We start from the raw sequence: 19,958 nt of genomic DNA, 5'->3' as shown, positions 1-19,958 counted from the left end.
TATATATCTATGTATATTGTTCACATATATATATATTTTTTCCGCCGAAGCGGGGGAGGATGTTAACGAAAGAGAAGGAGTGAAAAGGGACATGGTTTGCGTTGTGGTCTATGCGTTAAAACCAGTCTACTACACCCTCACCGACTAAGAGCGTTAAAAAAAACATCTCAATGAATAAAACATAAAAGAAAAACAGTCTGGCAGGATAAAGTGTCACGGAAGATCAAGTCGACCGGGTGGAATTGAACGAAGCGTCTCGGTTTGGTGAGGACGTAGCTTTGCTATTTTTTCTTTTTATTTTGGTTTTTCTCGCAGTAGACTTTTTTTTTTTTTTTTCTGTAAGACATTATGGATATTATTCTGAGGACATTCGGAAACTGTCCTGTTTTTAGAAGAGGAGGACACTTAGCTCCAGCAGAAGAGATTCGCGCCATCATCAACGCGCGTCTTCCCTGTAAGTTAAAGGAGCGATTAGAACGACGGATATGGAAGGAACTATATATGCACGTTATACCGAGACGAAGAGGGTCGTTTTGCCCAGTATTCATGCGCAGCGCGAAGTAGTTCCAATAAGATTTGGTTGTGAAATGGAGAAGCGATGATTTTGGAGCTTCAAGCGCGTACAAGGTGCGGCCGTATAGGGACCAACACATTTGGCACGCCTCGCAAATTTCGAATTCCAAAACGGGCATACCTGAAATTGGGCACGTGAACGTAGTTTCGCAATAAATTTTATGTCCATTTTTCTCGCGGTTCGCGTGCCCAATTTCATGTGTGTACGTCCGGAATTTGAACAGTGCGAGGCGCGTCAAATGTGTTGGTCCTTACGGCCTTGCCTTGTACATCTCGATAAAATAACATCAAGCTCATCTAATGTGCACCTACGAAATCAGTAACGTTCCGCGAGAAGCCGGACTACTTTTTACCGCGGTTCTCGATGTGAATCTTCAACTCATCGAGTTTCTTGTGGGCGCCGCCATCTTGGCTCTCTCAAAAGTGCATCGAGCAACACTGGCGGCCGCCATTGCTTGGATACGAACCGCCTGATTGGACCCGAGTCCTCGCCGAACGCTGACGTCACACTCGTGTCCAATACGTGATCAGAGTATCACGTGATCGAGCAATGGCAGACGCGCGTTGGCGCGGACTCTTGAAACGGGTGTGTCGGCGACCATTCCGTTCCGAAAAATTCGACTTTCTGACCCGTGGACGCGGCGTCGGGACGTTCGGGCGATATTGTGTTGTTCTGCAGCGAACCGTTTGGTCCTCCCCGGAGAACAGGAAACTCGTTTCCTGGGATTTCGAGTCGAGCTATTCGGACAGCTGGTAACGATGATTTCGTGCCCCAACATGGCAGACGTGTTGTTGCGGTTGCTATCAGCAACTAAACAAGTTACACACACACACACACACACACACACACACACACACACACACACACACACACACACACAGACATACACACACACACACACACACGAAAGGCGCAGTATTGCGTAGCATTGGCGTTTTGTTACTATATGTAAGTTCTTTGTTACTATATGTAAATTTTCTTTTGAAAAAGTCCAGCAGCCTAATCGTTTTTCTTTTTTTTTTCTTTCTTTTTTGTAGTTACAGGTTTGGTGACTCTAAACGGAGGGACAGAGGGACGGAAATAGAACGAACACTGGGCCACCTTGCTCAAGACAAAATGAGTATACGTACGTCTAACGGCAGTCTTACAGAGAGACAGTCTTAAAGTGAGCACTACGAATACTGGAGCCACCAGATGCGTAAGATTCAGAGTGACGACCACTGATCTCTATTTTAGTAGGCTGGATCGCGGATCGGGAGCCCGTCGGTGTCGCCACCGGCGGCCATTGCTTGACACCAGGCAATACACGCAGGTCTATGGGACAAACGCACAAAAGTAAGCATACTGAAGCATGTATGCTGTGCTCGGAGGCGAGTATTTTATGGTGCGCTGCGATCCTTATGTCGGATGTTTGGAGATCAAATCGGTATTTCTCAAACGTCCGGTCACCGAATCAAAAAATGAAACGCACCGGAGCACCTGCGGCTGAGCTGGCGAGCTTGCTCTCGTAGTGGAGTAAACAAAGGAGCTTGCCGTCAATAAGACCGTCCTTAAGGGAGCCCAGAAGTTGACGAATGACAAAGAAGTTCCATCTCGACAGCTGCTTTCCGGGAGAGAGCGAATTCCGCGTAGCAAAGCCTTCGAGCTTGTCGTCTGCTAAACCCAACTCAACGAAACCGCCACCGACTCCGCGGTAACTCCAGGTAACTCTCGCCTCATTGAGCTGCGCTACAGCGGAGTCACTTTCGACTACAAAATATTTATTTAGAAGAACTGTGACGGCTGTCAGTTTTAATGTTTGTACGCAAGCTATTTGACGGGCTTATAGAAAAGCATCCAAAAAGTTCCAGTGCCGACAACAGCTTAGAAACAGCGGAAAACGTCACTTTTTCTCGTTCTTCCCATAGAGTCCCGTGCATTGGCTGGTGTCAATTAATGGCCGCCGGTGGCGACACTCGGCCCCAGCTGCCGAGGCCGCGGTCCGCGATCCAGCCTATTACAATAGAGATCAGTGGTGACGACACTCGAGCCAGTCTGTTGCCTAAAATCGTTGTTGCCAGCTCCCTGCAGCTTTCTGTCTGAAATCGCGGAAAACGTTTTTCCTTGCTCCAAAAAAGTGGGGAAAAAAAAAAGAAGCAGTCCGTGATTGAGAAAAAACGATTGCAAGCGCGGTGCCCTGACTGGTGCACCATGCGTGTAAGCGCGTGCCACTTGCGCGTGAACGTAACTTGGGCAGGCTTGCAATTGCACGGGCTTGTCCTAAAGCCCCTCGATGTGTTGGCGTTTGTCTTGCAAGTAGCGTCAAATGCGCGAGTGCACGAGGCCCATGTCTCGAGCGGCCCTTGGAAGCAAATGGCGGCGCAGCACTGAAATGAGCGGGCCTTGGAAGCGAATGGCGGCGGAGCACCCGCTCATGGCACGTGTCTCGCGCGCTTCCACAACAATGGTTGGCGGTACTTGTAAAAAAACGCTTTTATCAAGGGGCTTTAGCTTGTCCTGACGAACAGAGACATGGCGGTGGCCAGTCGGTTTGCTAGAAATTGTCTATTCGCGACGAGAATAGAGTGCCTTCATACACACGCGCGCTTTTGCTTGAGTGGTGACATCTCAGCCATTTTTCCGCCCAATCGTTTTTTTTTATGTATTTTGAAGTGCGCGCAATCCGGTGTCACTCAGCTCGAGCGCGTAGCGTTGGCTGATGCATAGACGCCATCTTACCGCCCAAGTCACGCACCGAGTGCGCGAGAGCGTCACGCGCTGGTACATTCCGGACAACAATGGATGTCTTCACCCTGAGACAGACAGACATCTAGGCACCCTAGACGAGAAGTTTGGCTATCGCCGCCTGGTGGAATGTTTCCACAACCCAGAGTGAGGATCACTTCCTCTGTTGGTGCAGGCACGTGCAATGCCAAGCAATTCTATGCATTATGAAAATTGACACATAACCGCGTGAGTAGCACGTGCACTAACCATAGTAGCGACGCTTTTCATCGCTACTTATACCCGCGCTGCACTATGCAAAAAATGGCGACGCTCACAAGAAAACCGATACTTTTAGAGTAGCTCATTTTGCGGCTCTATAACCATAGTTACAGTCTTCAGCAAAACGCTCGCCTAGGCATTTTTTTTTATCACATAAAACTGTCTTAAAAAAAAACGAACTGTCTGATTTCAGTTCTATTAAAAGTGACTGGCGAAGCCCCACACCGTAAACTAATTACCGTAAAGGATATGCGTGATTAGGCTCATAACTCATTTTTCGCGCCGTGCGATGGAGTCAAAAACCAAACACCGCGTATTCAAAAAAGCGTAACCAACGCGGCGGAAAGAAATGCGCAAGACTTTAAAGAGATGCAGTCGCATATTTTATAAGGAAGAAGCCAGGCAGTTGCAGATGCCTACAGTCGCCCCCTTGTGCATCATCATACCAATACGCCCGAAAAGGAACTATACACCTGCCTCTAGGGGCATATGTTCCAGCTGCGTCAACAACGGAAGAAAAAAAAAAAAAAAACACGAATAAGTATAAGCGACGTGGTATGAGTAATAACTTAGCGAGGGACAACCAGTCAAGGTTTCTTCTGGAACGGAGAAAGCTTTTGGCCATTGCTTAAGAAGTTCGCTCTTCTCTGTTTCAGCGTGACTTGGCAAACGGCGAAAGCTGCGACCCCGGCGAACCAATCAGAGAGCCGGAGTGAAGCACGTGACGTCGTACCGTTGAAGCGCACACACCTGCCGTGGAGAGCTGTCACGTGATTGTCTCCGTGTCTCTGATTGGCCCGAGGGGGTCGTACAGAGTTCACTCTTTGCCAAGTTATATACTGAAACAAGGTAGGTCTTTGAGGCGAAGGCCTTTTGATCTGATGATGAGCCGAGTCCTTCATTGTGCGTTGCCACGGGCCAAACTTTGTCGACGATGACGCGAGCTAAGCTCGACCCTGAACCTTTAACTTTCTTTTGTTCGAGATATTTTGTCGTTCTACCGCGTTTTTTCTACCCACCGTGGACCTTTTGTTGGCAGCGGGAACAACACCGCCGAGTCTCTACCAGAAACAAAAGGTGCGCACGCTCACGACGTAACATTCGGTTATATGTTTGCCGCAGGGATTACAAGCGAGTCTGCGGTTGCGGTGCTTCAAGCAGTATGGAATAGCATGTCTACAAAAAGCAGCAATTCAGCGTGTGTTAAAAATCCACGCGCGTTCATGCCCTTCCACAGATTCACGTTGCGACCGCCAGGCGCTGGCGAATTCGAGTGCTACGACGAATATTGACGACCAAAGCTAAACATTTGTTTCACCCTCTTTCATAGCTTCGTGTTTTGACCACCAGGCGCTGCAGAGTGTTAGCGCAGTGGTAAACAAAGAACTGAATACGAGTAGTCCACACATCTTTAACTTTGAATATCAAACTTTCCTGAGAGGTAGGATATGCTAAGTTTCCGTGAAATGCCATTCGCTCTTTAAAAGTGTTTATTTTATACTAAGGTTTTGCCACTTTATATACAAATAGGATAGATGGAGTATAATACTAAGTTTCCGAATTCATCAAACTGGTTACGCAGAGTATGCGAGTTTCTTGTAATGCCAATTTTTCAACGCGGGAAACTAGCGTAATTTCCTTTTATTACCACCTGTCAAAAGGAATTCCGAAGGGTGTTCGATATCACTAAAATCACTTCTCCAACGGGGTTAACAGACTAAATGTCTAGACAACACTATACCCATAATCATCTCAAGATGCAAATAAATCTTGCATATAGGTCATACACTGCGTGAAAAAGTTCTCAAAAATTAATCTGTCAAAAAAAAAACAAAAAAACCTGCCTTTCGCGTTTAACACGTGTACGCTTTGATAAAACCCCAAATAACTTATCTTAAACGCACAAACAAGTATCGCAATTCACTACATAAAAGGGGAAATGAGTAAAGTTCTGCAAAACGGCAATCACTTTTTTTAATTAAGATTACAAGGTTTGATTGAGCACATTTTTGATAAAAATCTGTCTGGTTGGGGAAAGTTTAGGTTTAGTCTAAAAAACTCAAACCAAAAAGCAAAAAAAAAAAAAAAAAAAAAAACGTTCAGCTTGACGTTTCGAAACCTGCTCGGTTCCTTCATCAGGGGTGACTAAATCGCGAGGAGCAGCAGCAGTTTTCATCTTCTTCTTAGTTGTTTTCGACTCAAGTTTTCTTCTTTTATACAGATGGTTTCTTGCTTGTTGCCGTCGTCAGGTGGCGCAATCCATGGTCATACACCGTTGGCAAAGCACCCAAACAAAAAGTGTTTTCTAAAAAAAAAAAAAATTCGCGAACAACTGAAATTGCGTTATGGCCGTTTACATACCAAACACGCATTACCCAGAGTCTACGACGTCACCTGGCGCTCGTGGCAAGCTCGAAAGACTCCTGTAACCCAGAAACTAGGGGGGGGGGGGGGGGGGGGGGGGGGGGTTAATATTTTTGCTTTTGAGTTGGGTTCAGCCTGGAATAAGGGCGACACTCCCAGGCAGGGTCTGTGTAGACTAAAAAGCTTTGTTCGTGATTAGGACAAATTCTTGTTAGCACAATTTCTGAGACGCTTTGTTCGTGGTTAGGAATAATGTTGGTTAGGACAAACCACGTGTAGAGACTGACTGAGACTCCCGTGGCATCTACAAAAAACATTCCTGCAATTAAAAAAAAAAAAAAAATACCGCGCCAAGTTTTATGTTTGTTTCGGTTACACCGTACAGTCTTATGTAGTCTTTGACCGGAGAGGCAACACCCTTCGCAGGGACGTTTGTTAGGACTAAGTCCGTGCAGACCGACTGTGAGGCTTTGTTTGCAAAGGTTATCGAGGCAACGCTAGGAGCCCCTCTTCGTCGTCTCTCTTCTTTATCCGAGGAGGTTAAAGGTCACGAGCGCAAACCAGGTCACGCGAGGGGTCATGACTTTGGCCGCTTCCGACGAGAAAGAGGTCACAAGGAGTCGGTGCCCTTTGGGATTCGGTCAGTATTCTTATTCGGCAACAGCGGAGAAAACCATCCAATATGGCGGATTTCAAAAGAAACTAACACCGACTTTTCATCTCCGACGTTCTACAACTAAGGCAGAGTTTCAGAAGCCATTTCTTAAATATGTTTAGAAGACCATTTCGCCGATTGAGCCAGAACATATACTGTTCGACAAGTCCCACGCTAAATTTAGCGGGCAAATCGACTTCCCGTGTCCTGAAGTCGAGCAACGTCATGGAGTCACGTGACCTGACGTCACATCACGATGTCGCGTGACGTCGCAGTGTCACTCGATACTACGACGTCACGGGTCGTCGACTTGCCCTCCAGATTTAGCGGGCGAATTGACGCCAGGCGACGCCACGGTGTTGACGTATAATGGTACCTGAGGTCAGATGACGCAGCCACGTGACATGACATCAAGTGACGTCACAGTTTCACGTGGCAGTGTCACGCGATAATTTGACGTCACATGCCGTCAATTCACGCGTTACGGAAACTACGAGAACGAACTCGGGGCTTTCAGCGTCCCAGTTATGCACGCGCGCTCGTGCAGTGAGCGCAAACGCTCGGGGCAACGTGCTCGTGCTCGTAGCGACGGCTTCGCTCGCTTATATCATAAAGTGAAACAGACTATAGGTGGCGCAAACCGCCGCCCGATACAAAGGGTTCAGCCGCATTCCTGTATCCATTCATCCACGACGAACGCTGAACAAACTCAAAGCCGACGCCGAAGCAGCAACAACTATAAAGCGAATACAAAGAAAAGACGGGAGAAAATACTATAGAGCCAGAAAACAGAGAGTAGCAAATACGCTGTACCCAGCAACTCCTGACCGGCGGCGGCGCACGAAGAGAGAAGTGAAAACCGCCCGTGTATAGCCACGCGTGACTGGGCGCACGGCAGCATTATGATTACAACGTTGCCAGACGATTCCTGAACCGTGGACGGAAAGACGCCTGCGCGATCCTTCGCGAGCTTCATAGAACATACTCAGATAAGAAAGTTAAAATTCGGCTGCAGAGCGGACTAAGATATATCAATATAACTAAGATTATACAGGTAAAAGATTTAAAAAAAAAATCAGTCTGCTCTTACGTTAGCATTGCCGACTTAATCGAGTTAAAAATAAATAAACAACCAATAAAATCAAAATATGTGGTTGGGGTATCTTTGTACTACATGTTTGTTATTTCTTCGATCTTTACCAATAAAGAATTACTCAGAAAATTCAGTTGGTAAGGAAGCATGTTACGAACACTGAGGACTCGCTGGGTGTTGGGTGTTGGGTTGACACCGCGACAAGGTTCGACCAGAGGGAAATTGGTGACTCCGTCGCCGGGGGGGGGGGGGGGGGGGGGGAAGGGGGGGGGGGAGGCGGCGGGTGCTCTTTTTAGTTTATTTCGCTGGATATCCCAAGTTTTTCTTGGCGATCTGCCCATGGCCTAGTGATAGTTACAGAAATGCATTGGCTTAGGAGAGAAAAAGAGAAGACAAGGGATTTTTTTAATGCTAGGTGGTGCTAGCTACCGCCTGCCATGAAGGATACAACCGATAGTATCTATCCATATGCATACGCATCCATCCCCCTAGCCTGGGGCGGTCCACAATGGAAGAAAAGAGGGGTGTCTAAACGGGCGCCGCCACGGAGCCAGGATGTTCAAGATTCGCTCGTATTTCTACCAAAGGCCGTAAGATGGCGCTGCGTGTAAGAGACCGACGAGAGCCAACCAAGCGAAGAGCCATCCCTATTCACCCAAACGTTTACCAGACCGCGCGGCGCGCGACCGCACCTGCACTGAGGCTTCTAAACCGACAGTGTTCCTCAACCAGGAGGCACGCGAAGCCAGGGCAAACTTGTATAAAAGTGCATATGCAGGGTGTTTCAGAGAACGCAGGCCAAATCGCTCCTGCGAAAACTACTCATCGCAACGAAAGAAGGCTTCTGGCATTTTGGTCCTGGGCCAGGGGCCCATTTAGGAAAATTATTAAAGTTCGGGATAATTAGGTTGTTAATTATTTTCGCGTAATTAACTTTTTTAATATCGTGTTTAAGGGCATAGTTTAAATTAGAAAATTGCTGAGCATCATCGAAAAACACTAAACCAACAAATTGCAGAACGATAGAAAGCACGCGAAGCATTTTACGGCTTTCTGAAAAACCGCACAAAATCGACGGGTAGTTACGGTTTGCTATCGGAGCGCATCTCCGCCCCGACGGCACCGCGCCCCGTGGAGAGATAGTGCCGCCAACATCTGCTGCGCCGTCATCGCGCGAAGCAGCAGAGTCTGGTTGCACTATCTCTCCACGGGGCGCGGTGCCGCCGGGGCTGAGACGCGCTATGATACCAAACCGAAACTTAAAAACCCGTCGAATTCGTGCGGCTTTTCAGAAAGTCCTAAAATGCTTCGCGTGCCTTCTATCGTTCTCCAATTTGTTGATTTAGTGTTTTTCGATGATGCTGAGCAATTTTCTAATTTAAACTATGCCCTTAAACACGACATTAAAAAAGTTAATTACGCAAAAATAATTAACAACTTAATTATCCCGAACTTTCATAATTTTCCTAAATGGCGGGCCCAGGACCAAAACGCCACAAGCCTTTTTTCGTTGCGATGAGTAGTTTTCGCAGGACCGATTTGGCCTGCGTTTTCTGAAACACCCTGTTGATATATAGTCTATTCTCGGTGAATGCTTAATTGTAGGAAAAACTTATCCAATTCCCTTACTTTGGCTAAGTGTTCGGGACGGCACCACAATGGGGACTGTAGAAACAGCGGTGGCCAAAAAAATTGCATAAATCATCTAAAAGTAGTACTCTAAGTGCCCGCCGATCTGACACGCAAAACTAAACAACCCCCATTAAAAAAAATGCAAATATACTATAACGTATATAAAGATAAATGTACCAACGTACAAGGACATCTGAAAGGCAAACCCGGTGACATACCGGACAGAAACAGCAACCCAATATTTTACCTTCGTTTAAAGTGACACAACCAGATCGTTCTGCCCGGGGACCTACGTGGAGCACACGTAAGTAATGAAATTAGTCACATTCAATTAGTCTTTGCGCGGTGATCCGATGATCGTTTATTACTTTTGCTCCCCGTAGACATCGTGAAATTTGATTACTATTGCTAGCAATAAGATTATAAGCCTTTATCTTTATTTTATTTGATTCTTCTCATCAGCGGACAGATAACGTTCCCGCCTTCGAATATCCAAATTTAGCTATGAAACCAGGAAGGCCTGTGAACATACACAAGGGATGGTTCATACAGACGTTACGTTCTTGCCGTAGCTCGCGCCAATTACATCGTTTTTGTGTGTTCGTCATTTCTTTTTCTTTGGATGGCGTGGGCGGGCGTACGTCGCCAAATTTTTATCATGCGATCCACGTGCCCATAGATTTTTCTTTTTTCGACCAGGCGGGTACTTAAACATCAGCACCCAAGGATCGCCATAATAAAGTTTATTCCTCCTCCTCCTCCTCCTCCTCGTCGTAACAAAACTGTTTACCGGCTGCGAGTTTGGAAAGTCATGAACCCCAGCTGCGAGTTGTGAGGTATATATTTTCATTGCGGCAGCATTTACGCATTTCCTAGATTATTCCACGGTCCACTAAAGTGACTTTCCCTAAAAACGCAAAATTTAGCTTAGCTTATTCCATCCCTCCTCCCCCCCCCCCCCAAAAAAAAAAAAAAAAATTTTTTATATGCTGCATCCAGTTAATTGATTTGTAAACGCAATCCATCGATCACTGTTTCCAAATACCCACTTTTTTTCTCCCTTTAACTGTCCATCTCTGTCTCTCCACAATTTCCTTTCTCTCTTTTCTCACCGAGTCTTCACTTTTCTCACCAATTTTCACCCTCTGCTATTCACCGAAATATTAAATCACAACCACGTTTTGAATCTTCGTTCATTCTCCTTTCGTCTCTCTCTCTCTCTCTCCGGTGCTTTTCAATTATATATCTCCTCAAATAATTTCCCACAGTTTCTTTCCTTTCTTTCTTTTCATCCCGCACATTTCTTCTCGCATCAGCAGATCCAACTCTCCCCGAACCGAGTCTTGTTTTCGTCGTCTGGGTCGCCTCCCCCTCCCCCTCCCCAGCGCGCCCTCTCTCTCGGCCCCAGCATACCGCAGGAGTCAGTGTGCCATTTTTCGGTCCGGCTACTTACTCTTACGACACGACGCGGCGCAGGCAGCAGCGTGGGGGTCGAACCGCATTTCAATTGCCGCTGCCAGCCCCGCACAACCTCGTCCGCGTTCACGTCCGCACCGATTATTTACACTTGTTCTCATAGCCTCCCCCCGTATTTGTCTTCCTCAGTCTCCTCGATCGCTTTCTCGTCTTCTAATCCAGCTCTGTTCGTCCCTTTGTCCGTGGGCGAACGATACACACTGTACACCCTGATGATGATAAGGATGATGATCATCATCATCAGGGTGATGGTGATGTACATCATCGGGTTCTGGTGATGTACAGTACTACACACTGTACACCACGATCATCATCAGCACCATGATGATGAAGATGATGATCAGCATCATCGGGGTGTACAGTCTGTAGCACTGTACACCCTAATGTACAGTGCTACACACTGGACATCACCATCATTATCATCACCACCACGATGATTATGATCATCATCATCACCATCATTATCACCACCATGATAATGATGATGATGATGATGATGATCATAATCATCATCATCATCGTCGCTGTACAACACCATCATTATCACCACCATGATGATGATGATGGTAATCATCATCATCCTGTACACCCTGATGTACAGTGCTACACACTGTACATCACCCTCATTATCATCATTACCACCATGATCATCATCATCATCTTGGACACGACGGGCTGCGTCAGCGTTCGGCGAGAACGCGGAACCAATCACAAGCTTCGCGCCAAAAAAAATGGCGACCGCCAATGTTGCTTGACGGACTTTCGAAATATGTACGGCTCTGGATAGCTGCAAAGGTTGGCGCCATCTATGAGTGACAGCGGCAACCAGACTGGTTTGTCTGGTTGCCGCCGTCGCTCCTAGATGGCGTAGGCTGTACAGAGTTTTGCGTCGACATTTGTTCGGTACTGGACACGAAACTGGGGAAACTAACCCTCAACAACTCCGCTGTAAAAGAAAAGAAGAAAAAAAAAAAAGTCATTCAGGATTTGTCTAATAAACATATCTTAACGTATACACCAGGGTGATCTTAAATAACTTGCCCCAAGACTTTAAAAAAGGAAGTCGTTGCGTTTGAAAGAGTTTTCGTCTGCGGCGTCCTATCGGAGCCGCGCGTTGGAGTGAGGTTGAGTATTCTAATCTAATCCCGGTCTAGAGTTAAAGATAAAATACAAAAGAAAAAAAAAAACATTAACAACGCATTCATTAGACGTGGCAAGGTTATATACTTCCGGATGATATATGAGACGAGATAAAGCACGATCAACGCGGCTATAATTCATCTCCAGCTTCGGTGTTTTCTCTTTGCGGGGTCAGTTCAGGCTGGCGTGTTCGATATGAACGAGAAACATGCTCCGGCTAGCGTGTTCATAATCCCGTGATGTGGGAAACCAGCAACTCAAATACTAAAGAAATAAAGTAAAAAGAAACGCACTAGTTTTAGAAGCCGCAAAATTAAGTTTTCTTGTGTATCGTTGGACGCTTCTAATTGGTTTTAGAATCGCGGGCCTCCAGCGACATTATAATCCAGTCCGAGAAGAAAAAAAAAAAAAAAAAAACTAAGACAATTAACCTAATTATCGGACGAGGCATAATTAATGCCACGAATGTGCCAAAACACAAACGTAAACACCGCACAAACGCGCTATATAAAGGTACATAAAAACAAAAACAAAACGAATTAAAGAGACGGATATTTCAAAGTACGTTAGCGAAGTCAAGAGAGAGTAAAAATACGCCCGATGTGGGTATAGTTTTTTTGTGTTCGTTTCTTTTTTTTTTTTTTCGTCCCTGTTTTCGCTGTGTCCGCGCGGTAGTTAGCGTATAAGCAGTGAGTAAATTGCTTCGGCGGGCGGTCGTTTTCTCTTTACACCGAGATGGATGAGTGCGTCGAATCGATACTAACCAGTCGACGAGACAGAAATAATCTTAACCCACGTATAAACACTACTGAAATACCGAAACTTGCAAAAGGAGGCAACAACTGGGCCCACAAAATGCGAGGATATCCCAGAGTAAAAATAACACTCGGAAACATTAATTACGAGCTTAATTTAGAGCAGCGGCGTTTTCAGGAAATAAAAACCGACAACCCAATACCCGGAAAAGGAAAAAAAAACACTTATTCTTATTTTTAACCAATCACGCACAGACAAAAAAAATCAAATGCACGAAGACGACGAGCGGCGTGACGATTCCCGTTTGGCGATTTTTGATTGGCTCCCTTCGCTCACTGACGTCACGCCACAGCGAGGCGCTGCTGTCGGTACCGCGCATGCGCAGACGGCTCACTCCTCCCGAAATTGATTTCTGCGCAAGCGCGGTGCCCATACACCTGGTGTGGGCAAAGCGGGCTCATTTGGAAGCACTGCGTTGGTGTAGATTGGGATGGCGCGAACTCTCGTCGAAACCAACTTCGAATCTGGAGTTTCGAATGGTTCCGCGCTTCGTGGTGCATATACTGTCCAAGTCCCATCAAAGCAGTGGGTCTTATGTCCACGAAAAAATGTACTCACGAGCTCCTCTCCCCCTGTGCGCACAGGTGGTCGACCTCCCCCTCACCTACCTCTCTGCTCAGATGACCTCTCCGTTGACCAATCAGCGTTGAGAGCCTCATTCCTCCTCCCCCCACCCGTCAACCAATCGGTGTCGAGCCTCGTGGCCACGCTTTTATCTCGGCTTCACGAGATGCCGAACGCGTAGCCAGAAAACGTTTCAGGTTAACAAGCGCACAGAGTATCGTCACTTCACTCCCCGACCTTCTTGTAGGTATCGGCATGTTTGTGCGTAGGGCAGGCGGGCGCAAAAGACGATCGTCACCGTTTCGAAAATCCGACTTCCTTAGTTTTAGATACGCGTGGTCGGAAGCTCCGGCGATATCGCGTTTTGCTGCGTCACGGACTGTTTAAGCATTTCTTGAGGACGGAAAAGCGTTTCTCTGCGATTTTAGATATGCATTCAAATAACTGGCAACAATGTCTTTCAGCGATATCCCAGACCGTATGGTGATACTATACTTCGTTTTAGTTTAAGTCTAGAAGCAGTCCACGCTACCAGCTAATGGAACCAATCAAAGAGCGTAAAAAGAGCGAGTCACTAGGCCTTCCCTGTTCATGATTGGTCCGGCGATGATAGGACACGTACAGAAACATGACGAACACCATGATGGTGCGCTTTCAACGCTGTTACGATTGGTCCCATCATCTCATAGCGTCGGTTGCAAATTGGCTTGGAAGGGCGAGGAGAGGAAATCCTACTTTCTTTTATTTCGGTTTTTCGGCTAGGTGGCGCTAGCTACCGTCAGTTATAGAAGTACACAGCCATTAGCTTCCATCCCTCCTTCCGATGGCTTGGAATCTCGTTACTTTAAAGCGCAACTTAATGTGGCGGCTCCATAGTCAGACCGAATTGAATTGGGCTTCGCTGACGTTCCTAATACCTGTGTTGTTGTTTTCTTCCTGCTTTATACACGTTCTCTTTTTTTAAATTCTGTGGCTACGTCATGGCGACCTTGGTCGAGGGCTGTGGTCTTACCTGGTCCAGGTACGACGCTGTCCCGCTGCCCTCTTGGCCTGGATCCTGCATGCTCAAGGACAGGTCGAATTTATCCATCGCCTGTTTGAAGAGAGAAAAAAAAAAAAAAAAGTTAGACGGGCTGATTGGACATGCAACTGCATTTATCCTTCAGATCTCGCTTTGCAAACAGATTCAGAAGAGAACAATATATACAACGGGAGGGAGCAACGACAGCGCACGCCACGAGAGCGCTGAACAACAGCTGCACTCACTAAGGTGCCCTTCCCCGTGGCAGAAAGTTCAGGTATCGAATCCCCTTCTGTATTAACTGGGTTGTTATACATAAGATTATCTGTATGGTTCCGTGTTTTCCGGTAAATCCGAAAAAAAACCCGCCGGTAAAATTTTGGGCGATTCAGATTTAAGCGATAAATTCAGAATTTAGATGTGCCAATGAAGCCCCTCACCACCCCCCCCCCCCCCAAAAAAAAAAAAAAAAAAAGAAAAAAAGAAAAAAAAGACGGTATTTAATCAGCGCACAGAGTAATTGGTCTTGGGAAAATTCTACCACAGTTATCTTTCGAATCTCGGACCATTGTCAAAGGAAGTCTTACCGCTTACCTCGTCAAGTTATATTCAGGACACCGGGTCATTGTACTTTCGGGTCACGACAAATCTCACTGTTTCGGTTTCCAGTTTGGGTCATACTATGTGTGCTTTAGAGGGAAGAGAGGTTGTCGTTTTGGAAGAGGGAAAGATGGTGGACCATAGAGATTGCATAAAATGGAGGAGAGGGGCACTTGAAACTTTCCTCTAGGTTTTTCTTACGTCAGCCTTTTAAGAAAAATACCGCGTGTCAAAACCTTTTTAAAGACAAATTGCCAATTGTTTCGACTCATCCGAAAGGCACACTAGCGTTTCCAGCTCCTCTGTGACGTGATGTCATGACTATAGGAAAGCTTGTGGTGACGTGCTACGACAGTGTCAGAAGACGTCACATGACGGCAGGGTACCATGTAACTTGACAGTGTCACGTAGCATAATCAGCGGGACGGTTTACCCGCTAAATTTAGCTGGTCGCTTCCCTTACACCATGGCTCTTCTCGTCTCTTCTTCATCAAGGCTACATCTCACGGAGATAACGGCGCCAACTCACAAAAACACGTTTGCAAAAGAAATTGCTGAATCTATGCATGGTGGCATAATTAGCGAGGCTGGAAATACAATGAGCCAAAGCATCGGCGACCAAATTAAGTTCATTTTCGTCACAGGTGTACTTTACTGGCGCATATTACTCCGTCAAATATCAAGGCGGAGCGGAGCTTCTTCTCTTATTTGTTTTCTATGAAAAATGAGGAGTAGCGGGAAAGAAGGGTCATGTTTAGTACTTCTATCCAAAGATGACGCAACGGGTCATCGCAATTTTAAAGCAGAGCGCAGACGACACAGGACGAGCAACGGAGCTGCGACAGGTTTACTCAGTCTCCGCTGTTTGACCGCGTTGGTTTCACCGCTTATGATTAATTTTAGAAGGAAGTTAGACTATACACGGTAATTTTCTTCCATTTGATCAAACGCCGTTGTCACGGGGTGTTTCCCAATTGCAACGTGTTGCGCCACCTGTTGACAGGGGAGTTACACGCGACATCCAGCGCACCTATGTCGTCAGCGATGCTGTCTTAATTTTTCACGGGGACCAAGCTACGCCTTGAAATTTCACGAGGTAATATACGTCCCTAAAATACATCTTTGGAGAATATTTCAACTCGCCATGAAGAAAAGCCGATTTTTGCAGGTCACTTTACAGTCAACCTCGCGCCTTCTGTTACCCTGCAGATCCTTCCAATGGTCAGGCTCCTCTTACTCTCTCCCTCTCTATATATATCTCACACGCCATCTGGGCGCCGCCATCTTTGTCCACTGGGCTGTGAGAAGCCTTTTCTAAGCGTACGCAGTAGCTCTCTTCCACGAAATATGAGACGCCGGGCGTGAGTCCACCGCCCAGTGATTCGACATTTTTTTCGCGTGGGTGGTAGGCACTGAAGAAGACGCGTACGCTGCTCCAACAGCGCCTTCTTCGACGACGCTAACGCAGAGCACCTCGACCACGGTTGCTACAGACTTTCTGGGCCTCGAAAATGACGTCAAACACACCCCATACATATGGCGTCTTTCTTCATCTCAAGCTCGCGAAATTGACGCTTTGTTTTTAGTCTCCGACGTTACCTACTATAAGCAGGTGACGGATTAGGAAACGCAGAGCGTTCTAGCAGAGCGTTCCGATACCTCCGATAACAGAGAGTAGAGAGTTTTAGTAGCTCGTTCTAATGACTCCGATAACGATACCCGATACTCCGCCACCACCTCCCTTGCGCATGCATAGTATCGTTATCGGGGCTATCGGAGGTTTTCGGAACGATCTACTAAAACTCTCTAATTTTAGGGCACCGTTAGAGAGTTTTAGGTAACCGTTTATGCACATCCGATACGGCACGATGGGCCCTCCGGTTCGAACTGCGCGTGCGCGAGTCTTATGCGGCAGCGCATGCGCAGTTCGTACCAGAGGGCCCATCGTAGCTTATTGGATGTGCAGAAACGGTTCCCTAAAGCTCCCTAACGATAACCGACACAATAGAGAGTTTTAGTAGATCGTTCCGATACCTCCGATAGCCCCGATAACGATACCATGCATGCGCCAGGGAGGCGGTGGCGAAGTATCGGGATATCGTTATCGGAGTCATGGGAACGATCTACTAAAACTCTCTAATAGGGAGTTTTAGTAGACCGTTTTTAAAGGCCCGCTACCGCTACGAGCGCGCGCTTCAGAGCATGCATCGAAGTGGCAGCGCGAGCTCCCGCTACGATTATCGTGGCCTGAAAACACGATCTACTAAAACTCTCTATTGATACTATGCGTGCGCAATAGGCGTCGGCGGTGTATTGGGTAGCGTTATCGGAGTCGTCAGAACAGTCTGCTCAAACTCCCTGGCCTCGCCACTCCTTCAAGTTCTTAGGCTCTTTGTGACTTCATAATGTACGGCCAGCAAGTTGGAACCGAGGTACAGGTTTCGCGGGGTCTCTAAGGACCAGTTATATACTTCCTGCCGTCCCGGTATTCAGAGCGAAATTTTAGCCCAGCGAAGCGGAACCGCGCTGGGGCAATAATGGACGACGCCGAAAAACGAGGAAAACTAGAAAAGCAATATAAAAGACTCTACGAAAGGGGGAAAAACAAACACGTACCGTCAAAAAAAGAAAACAAAATTTGCGGGGTCATATTGAGCATTTTTGTTGGAAATGTTTCTCGTCGCTAAAGTGACTTTAAGAAACTGAACTGTGTCTACGAAAAGCGGAGGAATTCCGTGATCGCAAACACTGGCATTTGTTGGCCAACAACAATAATATAATGAGTACTTGTGTTGTTATTTTTTAGCCGTAGTCTCCCTCGGTGAACCTTGTTCGCAAACAACTTCTTGTGTACGCAGAAGGTGGTGACTAAAGCGTAATTATTAAAATAAAATAAAAAACATTGCTAACAAATCTGTTGTTGAAGTGACTGCCAACACTCTTTGTGACCGCAAACACACGGCATTTGTCAACCGCCAACAAAATTACTTTTTTTTTCTCGATTCGATAGACATTTTGCTGTAACACTTTTTGCAAGCGTTTATTTTTTGTTATTTCACACACTTCAGCGTAATCGTAATAAAAGAACGTAACTGGCGAAATTGTTGTCGACGTGTTTGCGGACACTCTTTCTTGGTTGTCGGTGGGGTGGGACCGGGACCTCAGAAACAAACGACCGTGCGTCTGATGGGCTTCAGACACGTCAATAGAGAACGGGCGAAACTAAAGATACATTAACTGGAAATGTGATATTAAAACAAAAACGAGCTCATACGATCTTACGATTTTTACGGAATAAAACCGAGGAAATGACGAAAATGTACGATGAAATGGTTTATAAAAGAAGAATCGAACGAATAAACAAAATTGGAGACAAACGCGTACAAAAGGAACGAAAGTAGGGCAATTCTAGCTAAGCTTTTGTACACACACACGCCTGCCCAACGAAGAATGGAATAAACGCGGATCTTACAACAAACAACCAGTAAGAGGACAATAAGAGGAAAAAATAAATAAATAAAAAAAACGAGGCTACCGAAACACTCCATTGTAATGTTGCAATAACGGATACATGTATTCACTGATTTCCGCTTATACCGACGCCGGTTATAGAAGGGTAGTCTCCGTTTTTAATCACACCAAGCGGCAGGCCGGCTTTTATAATCTAACGAACGTGCGCTGTGTTCCTACAACCTATTGGAATCCGCATGTCGTTTCTCCTATTACGTTCAGAAATCGTGATTGTTCTTTCGACGTTCTGATCGGCCTATGCTGTGATTGGCTAGTGTGTGTGTGTATGTGTGTGTGAGTGTGTGTGTGTGTGCGTGCGTGCGTGCGTGCGTGCGCGTGCGTGTGTGTTTGTGTGTTCCGTTTGCACTCTATCGCTAATCTCGTTTGTGTAGAATTCGAGCTTCAGTACCAAGGTGCTACTGCGATGGAACCGATAGACAGCCATCTTACCAGACCCAAATCGCATAATGCATTACATGGTATAGAGTTCTAGGCTCAACCTCACAGAGCGTGGTAATGGACAAATGGGGGGGGGGGGGGGGGGGGATTGCTTCAACCCGACTGTTTAGTAAAGGTATCGTGGAGTCAACCTTCTTAGTTTTGGCAATCCTAACCACTGGCCTGACTCGGGGGGCATACCTCGGTTACAGTGATGTCACGCAAACCGAAGAGCGTACACTAACCGGAGTGTGACTGTAGGCGGATAAGGAAAGGGTTCGACAGTTCATTCAAAAGGGACACGCTTCGGTTAGCGACAAAGGCATCAATCTGACGCGGGCCTTTGTTCCCGGCCTTGTCTTTATGCACCGCGCCATTCTTCGCTTCCAGCTAGTGAAGGCACACACACACACATGTACACATACACACACACATTCTTGTTTGCGCGCTGAAAAAAAAAATGAATGAGAACACTGGCATGTTTATTGTAGTAAGTAGCACTGCCGACATAAGACACAGAAAACGTTCAATCACCCAAGGACAGAGAATGCGTCACAAATTACTTTGCCGCAAAATTTGAGAAACGTGGATGTATATCATTACTTTTAACAAAAACAAATGTTTCTTTTCAGAAAGAAACTTAACTGAATTATTCCACGAATCAGTCCATCATGAAAGTGCTTAAACGCAAGTAAACTACAAAAGAAGGTTCTTCGAACTAAAAGTGCCTAAAAATGAGTCAGTTGCAAAGCCTTTACTTCGACGTATAATTGCTTAACGTAATTGAATCACATCACAAATTACTTCGAAGTTGCCTGTACATGAGTAAATTGCGTCTCAAATTACTTCCTCGTAATATTTTTTAAGATGCAACAAAATTACATTAAACTCGGTTCGGTATAGAATATGTCCAACATAACAACGGTATATCGCAAATTATTTGGCAACAAAATCGCTTCGATGTAGAAAGGTAAATTCCATCGCAAATTACCTGGCATTAAAACTGCGTAAACGCAACTCAAATTATTTCTCCAAATTGCTGAGCCTCAAATTGCTGAAATACTATCGAAATTACGGAAATAATATCACG

At 46.1% G+C, this 19,958-nt stretch overlaps 1 protein-coding gene across 6 annotated transcripts in view; it reads right to left on the bottom strand.

The window, feature by feature from the left end:
- Positions 1-19,958, bottom strand: part of LOC8053813 (TOX high mobility group box family member 4) — a 148,739-nt gene that overhangs the window by 58,239 nt on the left and 70,542 nt on the right. For all 6 annotated transcript variants that reach the window (XM_029979436.4, XM_029979439.4, XM_029979437.4 and 3 more), the window contains one exon: positions 14,312-14,392. In XM_029979436.4, the coding sequence (XP_029835296.2) occupies positions 14,312-14,392 (81 nt within the window). The remainder of the gene's footprint in view (positions 1-14,311; positions 14,393-19,958) is intronic.

The sequence above is a fragment of the Ixodes scapularis genome, unplaced genomic scaffold (genome assembly GCF_016920785.2).
Source record: "Ixodes scapularis isolate PalLabHiFi unplaced genomic scaffold, ASM1692078v2 PGA_scaffold11__112_contigs__length_91849675, whole genome shotgun sequence".
Classification (NCBI taxonomy): Eukaryota; Metazoa; Arthropoda; class Arachnida; order Ixodida; family Ixodidae; genus Ixodes; species Ixodes scapularis.
Note: the sequence above shows the minus strand (reverse complement) of the source record. Positions and strands in the feature narration are given on the sequence as shown.